The sequence below is a fragment of the Phaenicophaeus curvirostris genome, chromosome 1, assembly GCF_032191515.1.
Source record: "Phaenicophaeus curvirostris isolate KB17595 chromosome 1, BPBGC_Pcur_1.0, whole genome shotgun sequence".
NCBI lineage: Eukaryota > Metazoa > Chordata > Aves > Cuculiformes > Cuculidae > Phaenicophaeus > Phaenicophaeus curvirostris.
In genome coordinates, this window is record NC_091392.1 from 147,935,332 (window position 1) to 147,953,053 (window position 17,722).

The 17,722-nt window shown below is 48.3% G+C and overlaps 1 protein-coding gene across 2 annotated transcripts in view; it reads left to right on the forward strand.

Moving 5' to 3' along the window:
- The first annotated feature begins 10,491 nt into the window (after positions 1-10,491).
- Positions 10,492-17,722, forward strand: part of CARS2 (cysteinyl-tRNA synthetase 2, mitochondrial) — a 39,396-nt gene continuing 32,165 nt past the window's right edge. For both annotated transcript variants that reach the window (XM_069878482.1, XM_069878491.1), the window contains exons 1-3: positions 10,492-10,641; positions 11,823-11,873; positions 16,194-16,311. In XM_069878482.1, the coding sequence (XP_069734583.1) occupies positions 10,496-10,641; positions 11,823-11,873; positions 16,194-16,311 (315 nt within the window). In that variant the 5' untranslated portion in view covers positions 10,492-10,495. The remainder of the gene's footprint in view (positions 10,642-11,822; positions 11,874-16,193; positions 16,312-17,722) is intronic.

Consider the following 17,722-nt stretch of genomic DNA (forward strand, 5'->3'; position numbering starts at 1 on the left):
CAGGGCGCATGCGCGGCCCTCCCGGCGCCGTGTACACACACACACACACACACACACGGGCACGGGCACACGCACACGCGCACGGGCACGCGCGCACGGACGCGGGCACGCGCTCCGCACAGCCTCCCCCCACCCCCGCGTTCCCGGCCCCGCGGCGGGGCGAGCGCTGCCTCTCGCCGCGCGTTCACCGTCCCGCCTCCCCGTTACTCGCGCTCGGGGAGGGCGGGCGGCGGCGGGGACGCGCTCGCAGCCCGAGGGGGAGGGAGAAAAGGAGAGGAGGGAGAGGGGGACGCCCCCGCGCCCGCCAGCCCCGAGCGTGGGGACGGCGACGGAGGAGGCTGAGGGGTGTCGGGTGCTTTTATGTTTTTTGCAACGCGGCACGGACTTCGCAGGAGCTCCGAGGAGCGGCCGCCCGCCGCCCCGCTCACGGGGCAGGGCTGAGCGCGGCGCCGAGCGGAGAACGGCGAACGCCGCTCCCCCCACCCGCACCCCCGCCTCCTTCCTCGGCGGGCGACCGCATCAATCATCCCCGCGGCGGGGGAACGCCCGCCCCGGCCAATCCGCTCTCCCCGCGGCGGGGCGGCGCCCGCGGCGGCCAATCCGCTCGCTCCTCGTGGCCCGCCCCGCGCTCCCCTCGGCCAATGGCGGCCGGGCGGGCGGGCGCCGCGGCGACAGCGCTACCCGGGATACCGGCCGCGGGGGGGGGGGGGGGGGGGGGGGGCGGGGAAGGGGAAGGGGAGGGAGGAGGGCCCGCGCGTGCGCACTCGCCGCAGCGCCGGCGGAAAATGGAGCCGCCTGCCGAATGGGGGGGATCGGACTACGTTTCCCAGCGGCCCCGGGGCGCGGCGCATGCGCAGTAACGGGAGGGCGCCCCGCCCCGCGCGCGGAGGGAGCGGGCGGGGGCGCCGCGAGGCCGGCGGGAGGAGGAGGGGCGCTCCGGGCGGTGTCGGGTGTTCGCTGCGGGGCGTCCCGGGGCCGTGAGGAAGGGCCTCGCCGCCCGTCATCCTTCCCGGGGCTGACGGGACCCCTTGTAGGCAGCAGCTGCCCCCCTGGGGGGCGTTCGGGTGGGCGAGCGGAGGTCAGAACCTTCTTCCCCCCCACCCCGAGCTCTGCCGAGCCCCCGGGGCTCCCAAAGCCATAGTGGCTCCTCCGGGGCTGCCCAATCCACTTTAGTCCTTCCAGGATAGCCGGGGCTTCCCAATCTGTCCTGGCCCCTCCGGTTTCCACCCCCACCCCCTAGCTCTGCGAAACCTCTCCGACTCCCTCCGGGGCTGCCAAATGCATCCTGGTTCCTCCGAACCCTCTGAGGCTGCCAAATCCATCCTGTCCCCTTTGAGCCCTCCAGCTCTGCCGAATCCGCCTTGGTCCCTCCGGGGCTGCCAAATCCATCCTGGTCCTTCTGAGATATCTGGGGCTTCCCAATCTATCCTGGCCCCTCCAATTCCCCCGAGGGGCTGCTGGTCCCCGGCAGGAGGAGGCGGTGGCGATGCCCGGCGCTGCTTCCAGTCTGGCAGTGGGAATCGGTGCCGGCAGAGCTGGGGGTTCCATCCTGCCCTTCGTTAGGCACAGACGCTCCCGTGTCCCTGACGTTTCCTCACGGGAACGTCCCGGGGCCCACAGACACCCGGTCCCGCTCGGAAAAACCTATCCCAGCTCCGGCGGTGCAAAACAACGCGTTCTAATTACTTTTACAAACGTCACTGTCAATCCCTTAATTTAGGGGAGACTGAGTCATCGCTTCTGAGCGCTGGTGCAGCGAGTGTTTATTGAGACACATCAGGTCTGCTTCTCCCAAGTAACAAGCCGTAGGACAAGAGGAAATGGCCTCAAGTTGTGTCGGGGAGGTTTAGATTGAATATTAGGAAAAAATTCTTAACTGAAAGAGTGGTGCAGCATTGGAACAGGCTGCTCAGCGAAGTGGTGGAGTATCCATCCCTGGAAGTGTTCAAAAAGTGTTTAGATGTGGCTCTTTGGGACATGGTTTAGTAGGCGTGGTGGTGTTATGTTGATGGTTTGACCTGATGATCTTAAGAGGTATTTTCCATCCTTAATGATTCTATCCATCCCTGGGGAGGAACTGTTCGCAAAGTCTTGCTGTGATAGGACTAGGGGCAATGGGTATGAACTGGAGAGGGGCAGATTTAGACTAGATATAAGGATGAATTTTTTCATGATGAGGGTGGTGAGGACCTGGCACAGGTTACTCACGGAAGCTGTGGCTGCCCCATCCCTGGAGGTGTTCACGGCCAGGTTGGATGGGGCCTTGGGCAGCCTGGTCTGGTGGGTGGTGTCCCTGCCCATGGCAGGGGGGTTGGAACTGGATGATCTTTAAGGTCCCTTCCAACCCAAACTATTATATGATTCTATGGCTCTATGATTCTATTCTATGATTCTTTTAGGGAGCAGAGGGAGCAACAGCCTGAGCAAGGACCTCAGCATCTTAACCTCCTTTAAGTATTTCTGCTGCCATCATCAACTTGCCTTCCAAACACCCAGAGTGGGGCTTTCAGGGGAGCACAGGCAGATGTTTACAGATCCCTCCAGTGGGAGCCAAGCACTGAAATGATTCTGAGGAGTGGAGCCCATCTTCCATAGCATAGACTAAGCCCATTTGAACTGGCTCTGCCCCACTCCATTGGGTAGATTTCAAAGGGCAGTGGCTTATTTTCTGAAGATACCTGTAAGTTCTCTGTTCTTTTCTTGCCTTTGTTTTCTGTTTCTATGAATTGCTCTACTTGTTGATATAAACTTCAAAAGCCTGAGATCTTAAGTCAGTAGATAGTGATGAGTACTACAGCACACAGACAGCACTCCAAGCCGATGTTTCTGGACCTGTGTGCTCTGATTTACAGGGGCATCATGAGGAAGTTGTGCAATGGCAGCGCTAGCCTGGGAACACCTATTCTAAATTGTTGGCACTTCCTTGGTAGTTATAGCCTGTTTCACTCTTGCCTTGTAGAAGCTGAGCCACTGTCAGCAATTAAAATTAGTTAACAGTCCCCTGGCTAGTGTAAGTACCCAAGCCAATAATTATGACTCAGTAAAGGCGAGACATCTGAAAAGAATTCAAATAAGTCCCAAGAAAAGGCATTCTTGAAAAAAGTTCACCACCATTCCAGACACCGAGTAATTACAAATAAAAATAAGAAGTCAGTTTGTAAAAGTACCTGCTAATTTACTAAATAAGAACTTCTGACCCTCCTCCTTATAGAGAAAAAAAAAATCAGGAAGGTACAGCTTTCAAGTGCAGTTGTGGGCCGCTGGGCTTCAGTAATTTGCTCAAAGGGATTCATATGCTCAGATGCACTGAGGATAGAGAACTTGGTATCATCTGCCTCTTAAAAGTGCTGCCTACTAGATCTTCCTCTCTTAGCCTCTCATATCTTGCCAGAAAAGTGACAGAAAGAAAAGATCATCAGGCTTTGCATGAGTCCTGCAGAAAGGATGGGACTGAGCTGACCCGAGAATGCGTTTGGGATAGGCATTGAAGGTCCTTTTTCACAGTTGCCAGAGGTGATTTACTGTGCTTTGTGTAGTTCTGTAACCAAACATACCTGTACTCAGAAAGACCTATTCTCTGCACCCCCCTCTAGTCTCTTCAGCACGTGAGCCTTTTTTTAGGAAGCTAGGGAGGAAAATCAGGTATTTGTGTACATTGCCAGACTGGACAGTTCTGCAAGATGTGAAGCTGACACCCTTTGTCTGTACCTGCTTTGTTTCCTTCTTCTCCTCTGCTTTCTTTTTGCTTTGGCCTCCTGCCTCTGAACTGCAGCAGGCGAGAGATGGGAGACTTTTGAATGAAGTTTCAATTTTTCTTTGTATTAGGGGCCTGTTTCTTACTCTGGTGGAGCACTCACAAGTAGAAGTGTAGCAAATGATTGTCATGTGTCAGAGATGGAAGAGACTCATGGGCTTCATATTCTTCCTATTTTCTATACTACATGGGAGGATAAAGTATCTAAACTCTTCTCCTTCTGCCTCCAAGCTCCTTTGCTCTGATTACAAGAAATGTTTCCTGTTTAGAAACCTAGATCTCTGGGTTTTTTCCGAAGTTTCTTGAGGTTGTTGCCTTGCTAATGATCTAAACTTACAGCAACTACCATATAATGTATATATAGTGTTATATAACATATACTTCATATAGCATATAGATATTGCAGTCATTATGGTTATTCTATCTCATCAGCATAAAATCCAGAATTCTTAATATGAGGAACATAAAATCCCAGATCTCCAGACACGTTCCACAAATGCAGATACTGAATACAGGAGATACATACATACATACATATATATGTATATAGGCAGCCAGAATTCCTTAAACTATATATATATAAACTTACATATACAGTTTAAGGAATTCTGGCTGCCTCTTTTCTCTTCTCTGTCTTAGTTGGCTATTGCTATATGAAATATTATGTAATTACTACAGTCGTGTCTCCATTTATTAGAAAATGTATGTGTAATTACTACTGTGTGTCTAGAATTGTGATTTTAAACATTTATGAGAAAATATGTATGTCTTCTGAGCATTAGACATTATACTTCATAGGCACAGATGAATCAGATGAGTTATTCCTCCTAATGAATTTCTAGTTTTCACCATTTTATAGCTTGATCCCTCTCTTCTATAGTTACATATGTTGGGGTTTTTCTTTCTTTGTTTGTCTGTTTATTCTTTTTGAGCCTAAATTCATACTTACCTGGGTGATGACAGTGGAATTTTACAAATCTGTTCATTTTGCTTATGGTTGAGGGTTTTGAAACAAAACTGCAAAAAGCTAACATGCAAGGTAAGCAAAACTGAGGTCTGCAAGTATGAAGCCCATCAGACAAGTCATAGTTCACGCTTACACGCAATATGCATTGTCTATGCAGTGGACAGTGGATGCCATTTACAGATATTTGAGCCAGAAATACTTGTTCACGTCAGCAAATGATGTGGGATTAATGCATTCTAAAATCTGGAAAACAGTTGAGTTGGTCCTTTTGCTGCTTCCAGTGAACTCATGAACTTCCTAAACACTTACCTAACGTAGGCCTGCCATTATAAACTTTTTGTATTTTTTTAAGTCAAGTCCTACTTCAGAAAATCAGTATTTCCATGGCTGCAGCTCTCCTCATCTCTTCCTCTACTTGACCTGAGGCTGTTGTGTCTACTGCCTCCTTTCACATCTGTTTACCGGCTGCTGCCATCTCTTTCTTGCACTTGCTGCACCTTCTGAGCTTAAACAGCACTGGCATTAAAGGTGAGCGAAAAAAAATCTGACTGGAACAAGTAATTGTGCAGTGCAGTACCAGTCAAGGCAGAAGTACGTCCGACTTGTCCCAGTATGCAGTTGGCATAGATTAAGGGCAGCTTATTTCCCAGGCTCCTCATTCCCACAACAAGCTCAAGAGAGATGCACCTCAACAGCTGGGAACCACAAAGACACCGATCTGACCCCTGGCTGAAAACATATCAACCTTCAAGCTTGTTTCTGTAAACTGTGGCACAGGACCCAAATATTTCTGATGAAGAACAGACAGCATTTGTTAGAGCAGTTGGCGGGTAGGTTTTCTGAACATCAGTAGATTGTGCTAAAAACTCAGGGCCCAGCATACTAGCCTTTTGATAAGAGCAGGAAAGCTTATATTGTTCTTTATGTCCACCAATGAATTTATTTTGCAGTCTTATATCTTGAGAATCACTCTTTTAGAATAGGTATCTCAAGATGATTTATCTTTTATAAAACATATTCTTCACTTTGTGAATATTTGGGCATTTACAACATTTACAACATTTCTGAGTTAGGCATTTGTAAAAAGGTGGAGACAATATTCATTCTCCTTTTAAAAATTAAATAAGATTCTTATACAAACTGATAAGCATCTAGGTTTTGTAAAAATAAAAGGACTGCAAAAGGTAATTAAAAAAAGGGTCTGTTATTACAAACTACTACAGAGTGCTAAGAGAAATTCAGCCTCCTGCAGTGGATTTAGCAAAATTTCATTTTGGGTTTGTAGTTTGTCTTTATAGCATTCCCCCCTTATTTTCTCAGGGTCAGCTTCCTTGCCAGGTTCCTGAACTAGAACCTGACAAGAAAGGCCACAGATACTGGAAATGTGCTCTTGATAAGACAACAAATGTAGCCTTTCTCCTCTGTCAACAATTCTAAGGCCACAGGGTTTAACTTAGCATCCATAGAATCACAGAATCACCAGGTGGGAAGAGACCCACCGGATCATTGAGTCCAACCATTCTTATCAACTTCTTGGAAGAAAAATGTGGCACCTTTAGCAATAGGGAGCAAACTGTCAAACCTTACAAAGTATGTTTCTTCTAATAAGAAACAGAAAGAAAAAATAATATTTAGCTTCATTTTTATTTAGTTAGTTATGATACAAACCATACTCTGGGATTTGCCCACTGATCTTACCTCTGGGGACAAATCTTGTAGCTAGTCCTGGGATTGGAAGATGGAAAATACATGAGGAGCCAGGTGAGCCAGAACCCTCAAAGATCCTCTCTGCCTACCCTGTAAGTTCTGCTGCTGGTGGAGCAATCAAGCCTGTAGGGGAAACGTTGCCTTCTCACACATGCAGGTAAAGAGACAAAAAATAATATAACCCATTCTAAGATGTTCAGGAGTCATCTCTTTACTGTAGAACTTCAGTTTTTGTTTTAAAAAATGGAATTTTTAGGCTTAATGGCTCTTAAAAGAATGTGAGAAAATGATCTGGCAAAATTAAATACATGGGAGTATTCCCTTTAAACAACAGTTTACCTGAAGCTCAGATTAACACACCTCAGTGAGATTTTTGACTAAGAGATGCAGTGCTCTGCAGATCACACCTCCTACTAGCTATTCATCAGAAAATACAGAAGTAACAGGAGTGCAGCAGGCCCGGTCCTGGTTATTGATTGGGTGTGCCCTGCCTCCAGCTGTTGGCAGCTTCTAAAGGAATCTTCTATTCTAGATGGAAGCAAAGACGAGTCCCTTGATGGAGGCAGAAAATCCTTTACTGCTATTCTGCCTCTCTGGTATATGAGTATGAATATAGATCAGTATGGTTTCATTCCACACATCCCAAACCAGGAATAAGGCTATTGGGAGAGGAGGTAGTTAGAGGTGGCATAAGCAGAGGTGTACTTACAGCCGTAGACCAATTATTTCCGAGGATGTTAGTATTTTTAAAATATATGATTTATGGTTCTAATCCATCAGGATTAATATTGCTTTTCATTTGAAACGATATTCTTTTGGTACTTCAGTTCTTGTAGAATACTTTCCACTGTTCTACTGAATTTATTCTACCGCATTAAAACAAATCTGAAGCATGAAGGATGTTAACTGTTTGTTTCAGGCATTTAATAATTGTCGCCTTTCCTATCCAATGAAAATAATGTTTTATAGCAGGACACAGAGGTTCCTGGACTAAATACTAAAAGCTAGTCTGGACAGCACAGACATTAAGCCTGCTGAAACCACCAGGGAAAGAAAAAGCTTTTGCTTTCTTCTGATCTGCTGGAAGATTCATCCGTGATAGCTAAACCTGGAATTAAGGCAAAACCCCAACCATTGTTACTTAGTATTGATTTAGACCCTGTCAAAGTGCTTGACACTGTACAGAACAAAGAAGACAACAGAGTTAATGACAACTCTTAACAGGATATGTGTTGAACGGCAAGGACATCAAAACCAGCTCACTATGGAAACTGAAATAATTGGCTTGTGAAGCTTCCTGGGAAACACATACAGCAAACATTTACAAAGGTTATTGAATGGTATCTTCAGTTTCATACTAGCTAGGCTCAAATTAGCAAGCCCATAAAATAGGTTTCTTCTTTGATCAAAAAATTAAGACTGTTGAATGAAAAAATATTGTGGAAAGTGCACATTAGGAAAGAAAGGAAACAATTGTCACAGGTAAGGCTTTTTATCTGATACTCTCTAAAATGAAGCAAGACATAGACCAACATCTAGTATTATGTAAAAGCAATGATTTAAAATTATCATATTAAATATAAGAAAAATCAACCAAGCCTGTCCCTGGCAGAGGAAACAATACAAGGACTTCTGTGAGGCAGTTCGCAACAGCCAGACCTCTTCCCTGCAGTGTCCAGTAAAGACAGGCTGCAGTATTACCTGCCTCCCAGAGGCCACCAAGATGCTTCAGCAAGCAAGAAATGCGATGGTTGGAGAGATCTGAAAGGGTTCTGCTCCAAACAGCCTGCTTCGAGCCTCATACAGAGGAAGAGAGTTGGGAACAGGACATACAGCACATGCTGCACCTGGCATTTCACACTTCTCACACAAAAGCAAGGGTGGCCATAACTGAAGCTAAACAGACTTCAACATACGCCATGAGGACGGTTCCTTAAAATGGCAGTAGACCTGTGGTACTCCTTGCCAAAAGCTGGAGTTGATGTAGGTTCATAAAGGCCAGGGAAATTAATGGTAGAGCAATCAATGGAGGGAGGGTAAAAAAACCGCAGGGGGAACCCCAAAGCATTCAGCTCGGGTTGTCATCTGGTCAGAAGCTGGGAGAGTAGCAGGGAAAATATTAAATATACTTCTAGAGCTCCCACCTGTTTCCTTGGTACCTGCTTGTAGTTACTTTTAGAAATAAGACACTAGTTAAAAAAAACCTTTTGGCAACCTTTATGTTTGTTCCATTATACAGTTAATTCACTTGAGTTACGTAGCTCATAATTTCCAAACTGGGTCAAGGCGCTGCAGCCAGTTAAGCTCGGTTTCCTTGGTGTGCTCTGTAAGGAAGAAAAAAAACCCACAATGAGATGAGAGAAGCATCACTAGACAACACACTCCGTTTGCTTCTTCTTACACTGTCGAGGAAGTGGATCTTGAGCACCACAGAATCATAGAAAAGTTTGGGTCAGAAGGGACTTTAAAGATCACAAAGTTCCAACTCCTCTGCGATGGGCAGGGATGCCTTCCACTAGATCAGATTGCTCAAAGCCCCATCCAGCCTGGCCTTGAATGCTTCCAGGGATGGGGCATCCACAGCTTCTGTGGACAACCTGGGCCAGGGCCTCACCACCTTCACAGTACAATATTTCTTCCTAATATCTAATCTAAATATCTTCTTTTTCACCTTAAAACTGTTACCCCTCCTCTTATCCCTGCACTCCCTGATAAAAGAGCCCCTCCCCAGCTTTCCTGTAGGCCCCCTTTAAGTACTGGAAAGCTACTAAAAGGTCTCCCTGGAGCCTTCCCTTCTCCAGGCTGAACAAGCTCAACTCTCTTAGCCTGTCCTTGTAGGAGAGGCCCTCCTCTGATCTTGCTCTGACAGATCCATGTTCTTCCTGTACTGAGGATTCCAGAACTGAATGAAGGACTCCAGCTGAGGTCTCACAAGAGCAGAATAGAGGGGAGAATCATCTCCCTTGACCTGCTGCTCACGCTTCTGATGCAGCCCAGGATGTGCTTGGCTTTCCCGGCAGCGACCATATGCTGCCGGCTCATGTTGAGTTTCTCATCCACCAGCATCCCCAAGTCCTTCTCTTTAGGGCTGCTCCGAATCCATCCTCCCCCCATCTTGTCATTGTGGTTGGGATTGCCCCAACTCAGATGCACCTTGCACTTGACCCCGCTGAATTTCATGAGGTTCGCACAGAACCACCTCTCAAGCCTGTCCAGGTCCCTCTGGATGGCATCCCTTCCCTCTAGCCATCGGAAAACTTGCTGAGGGTGCCCTCAGCCCCTCTGTCCCTGACTGCCACCGCCCTGCGTCAAAGACTCCAGGGTGGAAGGCAGAATTCCAGGTGGGGTCTCACTGGAGCTGGGAACAGAGGGGGCAGAATCCCATGCTGGTCACGCTGCTGGGACACGGCTGCCTTCTGGGCTGCAAACCACAGCATGTTCCCTCTGAACACTCCTGCTAAAAACCTCGTTAAGACGAACCTCCTCTATGAGCCCCGTTAAGACGAACCTCCTCTATGAGCCCTGTTAAGACAAACCTCCTCCATGAGCCCCGTTAAGACGAACCTCCTCTAAAAACCCCGTTAAGATGGAACCTTGTTAAAAAAACCCTTAAGACAAACCTCCTCTGAAAGCCCCGTTAAGACGAACGTCCTCTACGAGCCCTGCTAAGACGAACCTCCTCCAAAAAGCCCGTTAAGACGAACCTCCTCTACGAGCCCCGTTAAGATGAACCTCCTCTATAAACCCTGTTAAGACGAACCTCCTCTAAAAACCCCGTTAAAACGAACCTCCTCTACAAGCCCGCTAAGATGGAACCCCGTTAAAATAACCCTTAAGACGAACCTCCTCTAAAAACCCCGTTAAGAGGAACCCCCGCTAAAAGCCCTCTTAAGACGAACCCCCGCTAATAACCCCCGTTAAGACGAGCCCCCGCTAACGTCCCCCCCCGCCTTAAGCCGTTCCCCCCCCCAGCCCGGCCGAGGCGCCGCCCCGCGGTTCCGCTGCCGCTGGCCGGGGGCCCCGGGGCGGCGGCGGCTCCTCCTCTTCCTGCGGGCCGCGCCGCCGTCATGCTGCGCGGGGCCGTGCGGGGCTGCGGCGCGGGGCGGCGGCGATGGGAGCCGCCCGCGGGCTGGGACAGCGGCATCGCGGCTCACAACAGCCGGAGCCGCAGCAAGGAGCCCCTGGTGCTCGGCACGGAGCGGGTGGCGACGTGGTACGGGCGGGGAGGGGCGAGGATGGAGAGGGGGACTCGGGGATGGAGAGAGAGGGGGAGGTTCAGGGGTAGAGAGGGGGACGCGGGGATGGAGAGAGGCAGAGGGGGACGCGGGGATGGAGAGAGGGAGAGGGGAACGCGGGGATGGAGAGAGGGAGAGGGGGGCACAGGGATGGAGAGGGAGAGAGGGGGACGCGGGGATGGAGAGGGAGAGGGGGACGCGGGGATGGAGAGGGAGAGGGGGACGCGGGGATGGAGAGAGGGAGAGGGGGACGCGGGGATGGAGAGAGGGAGAGGGGGACGCGGGGATGGAGAGAGGGAGAGGGGGACGCGGGGATGGAGAGAGGGAGAGGGGGACGCGGGGATGGAGAGAGAGGGAGAGAGGGGGACGCGGGGATGGAGGGAGGGAGAGGGGGACGCGGGGATGGAGAGAGGGAGAGGGGGACGCGGGGATGGAGAGAGGGAGAGGGTTGTGGGGATGGAGAGAGAGGGAGAGAGGGGGACGGGGGGATGGAGAGGGAGAGAGGGGGACGCGGGGATGGAGAGGGAGAGAGGGGGGACGCGGGGATGGAGAGGGAGAGAGGGGGACGCGGGGATGGAGAGAGGGAGGGGGGACGCGGGGATGGAGAGGGAGAGAGGGGGACGCGGGGATGGAGAGAGGGAGGGGGGACGCGGGGATGGAGAGAGGGAGAGGGGGGCACAGGGATGGAGAGGGAGAGAGGGGGACGCGGGGATGGAGAGGGGGACGCGGGGATGGAGAGAGGGAGAGGGGGACGCGGGGATGGAGAGAGGGAGAGGGGGACGCGGGGATGGAGAGAGGGAGAGGGGGACGCGGGGATGGAGAGAGGGAGAGGGGGACGCGAGGATGGAGAGAGGGAGAGGGGGGCACAGGGATGGAGAGGGAGAGAGGGGGACGCGGGGATGGAGAGGGGGACACGGGGATGGAGAGGGAGAGGGGGACGCGGGGTTGGAGAGAGGGGAAGATTCCGTGATGGGGGGGGGTGCGGGGATGGAGAGGGGGGGGACGTAGGGATGGAGAGAAGGGGGTGCGGGGGTGGAGGGGGATGCAGGGATGGAAGGGGTGGAGGGTCGTGTATGTGTAGGGTGTATAGGGGGCATGGGAGTTGGGGTGCGGGGGACTCAGTGCTGGGGGTGACTGGGTTTGCCCCCTCTCCCGCCAGGTACAGCTGTGGGCCGACCGTGTATGACCAGGCGCACCTCGGGCACGCCTGGTGAGTCCCAGGGTGGTGGTGGGGGGAAAGGGACAGGGACGATCCGTCCTGCGTGGGTGCGACGCGAGGGGAGCAGTGGGAGCAGGCAGCCCCGCTGTGCGTCCCCATGGCAGGACCCCCATTCATTCCCTGGGTGGCGAGTCCTCTCTCCTGTTCCCTGCAAAGGGCAAAATCCTATTTGGGGTCCCTCCCTGCACCAGCGTCAGGGAGCGCAGAGGGGGCTGTTGGCACAGATTGTCCATCAAGAGGCAGTTTTGGGGTGAAAACTATTAACACGCGCTTTTTTGCTAGGCAAGGTGAGTAATTTTAAATCGCATCAGCGTGTTTCAGGTCATATCAGGGTCTACAGGAAAGCTGAGGAGGGGCTCTTTATCAGGGAGTGCAGGGATAGGATGAGGGATAGTGGTTTTAAGTTTGAAGAGGAGAGATTTAGGTTAGATATTAGTAAGAAGTTCTTCACCATGAGGGTGGTGAGGCGCTGGCACAGGTTGCCCAGGGAAGCTGTGGCTGCCCCATCCTGGAGGTGTTCAAGGCCAGGTTGGATGAGGCTTTGAGTAACCTGTTCTGGTGGGATGTCCCCCCCTATGGCAGGGGGGTTGGAACTGACTGATCTTCAAGTTCCCTTCTGACCCAAACCTTTCTATGATTCTGTAACGTGAGCTCTTGTGCACAGGAGTTGGGGTCCTGGAGCAGAGCCTCTGGTCCACGTGAAATGACAGTTTGGCCACAAGCTGAGCTCGGATGCTGTGTCAGCACCAAGGAAAAGCCATTCATTGTTGACTGTTAAAAACATGCTTTTAAGGTCAGCAGATAAAAGTATCTGTTCTTAAATGTCAGAAAGCCCAGGTAGCGTAAAGGTCATTATGCTTAGTAACAGTTCAGCGTCTTAATGTGTTTAACAACAAAAAAACCCAAACAGCACAGCGTTTTCTCCATAGGTCATTAGTATAATTACAATAATAAACCATCTTCATTATAAGCAATTTGGAAAAAAATACTTTATATACACTAGAGAAGGTTGCTGCCAGTTGTTTTAAAATGCACCTGATGAGAAGGCATGCGGGGTGCATTTAGGCTAAGGGGAGACCTTATTGCTCTCTACAACTACCTGAAAGAAGGTTGTGGAGAGGAGGGAGCTGGCCTCTTCTCCCAAGTGACAAGGGACAGGACAAGAGGGAATGGTCTCAAGCTCCAACAGGGGAGGTTCAGGCTGGACATCAGAAAAAAAAATACTTCACAGAAAGGGTCATTGGGCACTGGAACAGGCTGCCCAGGGAGGTGGTTGAGTCACCTTCCCTGGAGGTGTTTAAGGGACGGGTGGATGAGGTGCTGAGGGGCATGGTTTAGTGACTGATAAATCCTGTAAAAGAGAAGTTTAAAAGTACAGTCATGTAAAAATGCTGTTGGCAGCCTCTCCTTAAATGCTGCTGTACTGTTGGGTATGGTGGTGTCCTTTTCCTCTTTGCTTTTGTCCAGTCTTAGCAGAAAACTAACCTAGCTTTTTATTGGTGATTTAAAAATCAAGGAAATGGTATCTCGAATTATTTTGTTTGTACTTAGTGCTTTCAGGGAACTTAGTATTTAAAAGGAAAGTCATAACAATTTCTCTATTTAAATCTACAGTTATTGTAATACCGGCTATATTACAGTTTACCTTGAAATAATTACAATTTAAAATCACCACTTGAGAGCAACTGTATAAAAAGATGGTAATAAACTTTTGGTTTTCATCACTTATTTGAGGTTCTGTGTTACGTAGGGCCTGTCTTCCCTGATGTAATAGGAAGGGGAATTTCAGGAGTGCTCCTGTCCTAAGGAGATGCAATAGATCTAGAGCACAGTGTTTATAGAGGTTGAGAATTTCACCTTTTGGTCTTATAGTTCTCTGTGGCTTTTGAGTACCTGTCAGTGGTTCTCCTGCCTTCAGGCTCTTTTGAGTAAAAGAGAGAGTAGGAAGGCCTTTCTCTCTCTGCCTGTTCTCTTACCCATCTCTTCTTATCCTATGTCTAAATTAACAATTTCAGGCTTTCACAATGTAGTGTTTTGCCGTACAGCTGTGCGACCGGGGTTTGACCTCTTCACTTGCTGATTTAAGAAAGAATAATTAGGGACGAATATTGCCTTCAGAGTAGTGTATCATGCAGATAAGTAGCTGTTTTATAGTTTTTCTGCTGCCTCTTTAGCTCTTTCTCATGTTGTTCTTGGGGTGTTTTGCAGCAAGATGTCTGCACTAAAGACCCTCCTCTCTTTTCTGATCAGTGAAACCCTCCAGCGTGTGAGGAGTTGGCTGTTCCTTCCCAGTGTCTGTGGTTTTGGACATATCAGTGTTGATGTCCTGGTGCTCAGCTGATTTCTTTCAGGATGATGGAGCACTCTTTATTTTATATTTTTTTAGAATGTGTGTTTTTTTTCTCAGTAGCTGAGTCTCACTGTAGAGCTTTGGTAGGCACAGCTGGAAGGTGTGCTGCTGAAGGGGGTCCGCAGAAACGAAAAGCAGAGATGAATTTGAATTCCTTGAGAAGATTTTGAAAATAATGACGTTATTATTTTTCTCCCCTCCTCCTTCCTTTTCACAAGGGTTTGTTATTTCTTTAAATAATCCCACTTGAGGTGCTGAGGGGCATGGTTTAGTGATTGATGGGAATGGTTGGACTCGATGATCCAGTGGGTCCTTTCCAACCTAGTGATTCTATGATTCTTTCTGTACTGTGTTGTGCTTTCGGTCTTCAAAACAGGTGCTCTGTATGCCTCGATACAACATCCACAACTCATTCTATATAAAGAAAAATATCAGATGGGCAGATAATGCCATCTTTTCCCTTAGTGTTGGCTTTGATCGTGCTGGTGTGAGCTGCCTGCTGGTTGGCATCCAGGTTCCTGGTTGAATGCTTGGAAAGAAGAGTAAAACCAAGCATGAGAGGAGATTTCATTCAGTCCCTTGTGTCTACTCTGCCACCCCCCTGATTTTGACTATATCTTTTGTTTCTTTTCAGTCCTGAAGTGGTAAAGGACCCTGCTTTCTGATGTGTCAGGAGATCTGCTCTGGCTCTGGCAGTGTTTCTTCCATCATTCAGCTATGAGTGCAGGGCTGTTAAATCTAATAGTCAAGCTTTTGATGAGGGCAGTGTTCCTCTGAACAGGCTCCAAAGACCAGCTTAATATTCTTATGGAATCGTGTCGCTGCATTAAATGAACCTTGCTCGCAGTAAGCTGGTATTCATTAAAAAATATCTCCCTGGCAGCAAGGCTTTCAAAAAGCCTTTTTCAACATGGGCATAGTGCAAACAACAACACCAACTGAGTATTTTTCTTCAGCAAGATGTTATACACCCATAAATCTGAACCTCAATGCCACCTGGTCCCTGCAGCTAAGGGGAAGGATCCAAATCCGTATTTGCTTATGTTTCTTTGCTCTGACAGCCACAGGAGCCAGAGTTCATGTGGTGCTGTGGGTGAATTGGGAACATCTAGGTCTGTGAGTCTCCTTTTGTGCTCCGTTTTCTCCAAAGCCAGCGCAGGCTGAGGAGTCTCATCACTTTGCAAGGCAGACCCAGAGCCTCTAATATATCACCTAATAATTGTGTTTTACTTGGTCAAAGGGTGTTTCAAGAATTACAAGTGGAGGGTCTTTGAGCAGCAGAAGGGGCTGCCACAGCCCTGTACAGTTTTGTAGGTGCATGGATCTATCAGCATTAAATACCTGGTTTTGTGACAAAAGAGCCTGAATAATTTTGAGAATTTATTCTTCAGTGTAAATAAAACCAGGTAACCCTCAGATCAGCTCTTCTTGGTTATCATAAAAGATCTGTGGTGGTGTGCGAATATAATAGCTTATCGGTGACTGATAGCTGTAGGTGTTACTCGGCCCTAAGCAAAGTTCATTTGTTTTATTTCTCTCTGTTTTTCTGCCCTGTGGCTCTTGAGAAACATGCTATAACATACAAAGCCCGAGGGATGTTTTTCAAGAATATCTGTTCTTCATGTGTCTGTTCATACTGTTCACTTTGAGATATCCTGGCTCACACATAGTTTCCAATGTGTTTTGGTGCTTGAAGAAAGAGATGCAACAAAAGAAAACACTCAGGGAATTTGATGTAATGTGTCACTAATGCCAGAAGAGGGTAGGCCAGTTCGAGGGAAATTTGCTTTTGTGCACTTAGAAACTGGCTTTGGGAAAGTACTTTATGCACTTGGACCTTTTTAATTGCAAGTGTAGAGGTACTTAGATTGCCCTTGTGGCTGTTCGTGCTGTTGGTTATTTTTGTTTAAGCTTATTCTTACTACCGCATGTTTAAAAGCACATGTTTTTTTCTCTTCCAGCTCCTATGTTAGATTTGATATAATTCGAAGGATAATGACTAGGTTTTTTGGAATTGATGTTATCATGGTGATGGGAATCACAGACATAGATGACAAGATAATAAAAAGAGCCAATGAGGTAGGTGTTTGCTGCAGTCTTCCATACAAACTTTTGCTATTTTCTACAGCTACTTATGTAGGGTAATTAACCTGGGTTTGTTGGTTTTTTTTTTCTTTTTTAGTTTTGTTTGTTTTAATTAGATAATAAATGCTGAGATTTCTGGTTCCTCAGCGTGTCTGTAATGGGGCTGGGAGCCTGGAGGGCTGGGCATAGAGAGCTACATGGGTGTAAATGTGTGCAGAGTTGTGTGAGGGGGAGAGGCAGGGAGAGCTGCGTTCCAGCACCCGTGGCCGGGTTCCTCCTGCCCTTGTCCCTGGTCTGGAGGGGGCCAGCGGGGTGAATCCTCAGCACAGTTGGAGGGTATCTTATCCCCAAAGCAGCCTGAAACTTAGCAGCCAGAAGGCTTCTGGCTGTGTTCTGGAGAAGCATTACGTGCCCTCAGCGGTTAAATGCAGTGTATCTAGCATTGCCACACAGGAGGCTAAGGGTGGTTCCTGAAAGATGCCGAGCACCATCTAGCTGCCATGTCAGTGACCTGGAAAGCTTCATCGGTCTTGTCTGAGTTCATCACTACTTGAAAGTTGACATTGAGTGTAGGGATAAGTCTTAGTAAGACTGGGGCTGTAAGTAGTTCTCAGTTGGATTTGAATCAGACCTTTTTTGCCAGCTGAGCTTGGTGAATCATTATTCCAATTCTTTTCTTTTTCCTGTGTTTTATTCTGAGTTTTGAATTTTTTGTTTTGTTTTGAGAACGTGTAACTCCTATCTTCTGGATCATAAATGAATGTGTTGGATCAAATTGCAGTTGTGATAGTTTCTTGGAGCCAGAGAATTTGACAGCTGTCACTTTTATTTAATCTTTAAGTAAACAGTATTGCAGTTAAACATAGGGTGTTGCATTCAAATGAATACTAGCATGTCGCTCCTGTAGAAATACATGCATGTTCCCTTACCATTTACTTGTAGTTTTCTAAGGCATTAGGTGATCTTAAAACAAACAAAACCCAAAAGTCCCAGGCATTTTAAATCTATATGTGTGCATTTTAAAGTTTTTCCTTATTGTCAGAATGTTACGGAGATTTTATGTTTAAGGAGGGGGAAATGACATGATGTTTTAAAACAATTTGTGTTACTGCGTTCTTTGGTTCTTTGAAGTAATTTTTTTTCATGGCTTTTTTTTTGACTTTTTGAAACGTTTGCTGTGTACATTTTTTTTGGATGGCCAAGGCCTTTACCTCAGCAGCCTGCTTTTGTTTTTGGGACCTCTGTACCTGAAGCATTACAGGGCTGGGATTAATATGCCCAAGCTTGTTCTCCATCCTTTAGAGAACCTGAAAGCTGGGCATCTAGTCTATGGTGAATATGCTGTGTGCCCTTAGTGGTCCTTTGAGAGGGAGAGGTGATCCTCTTTTGTGTTTTGTACATCCGC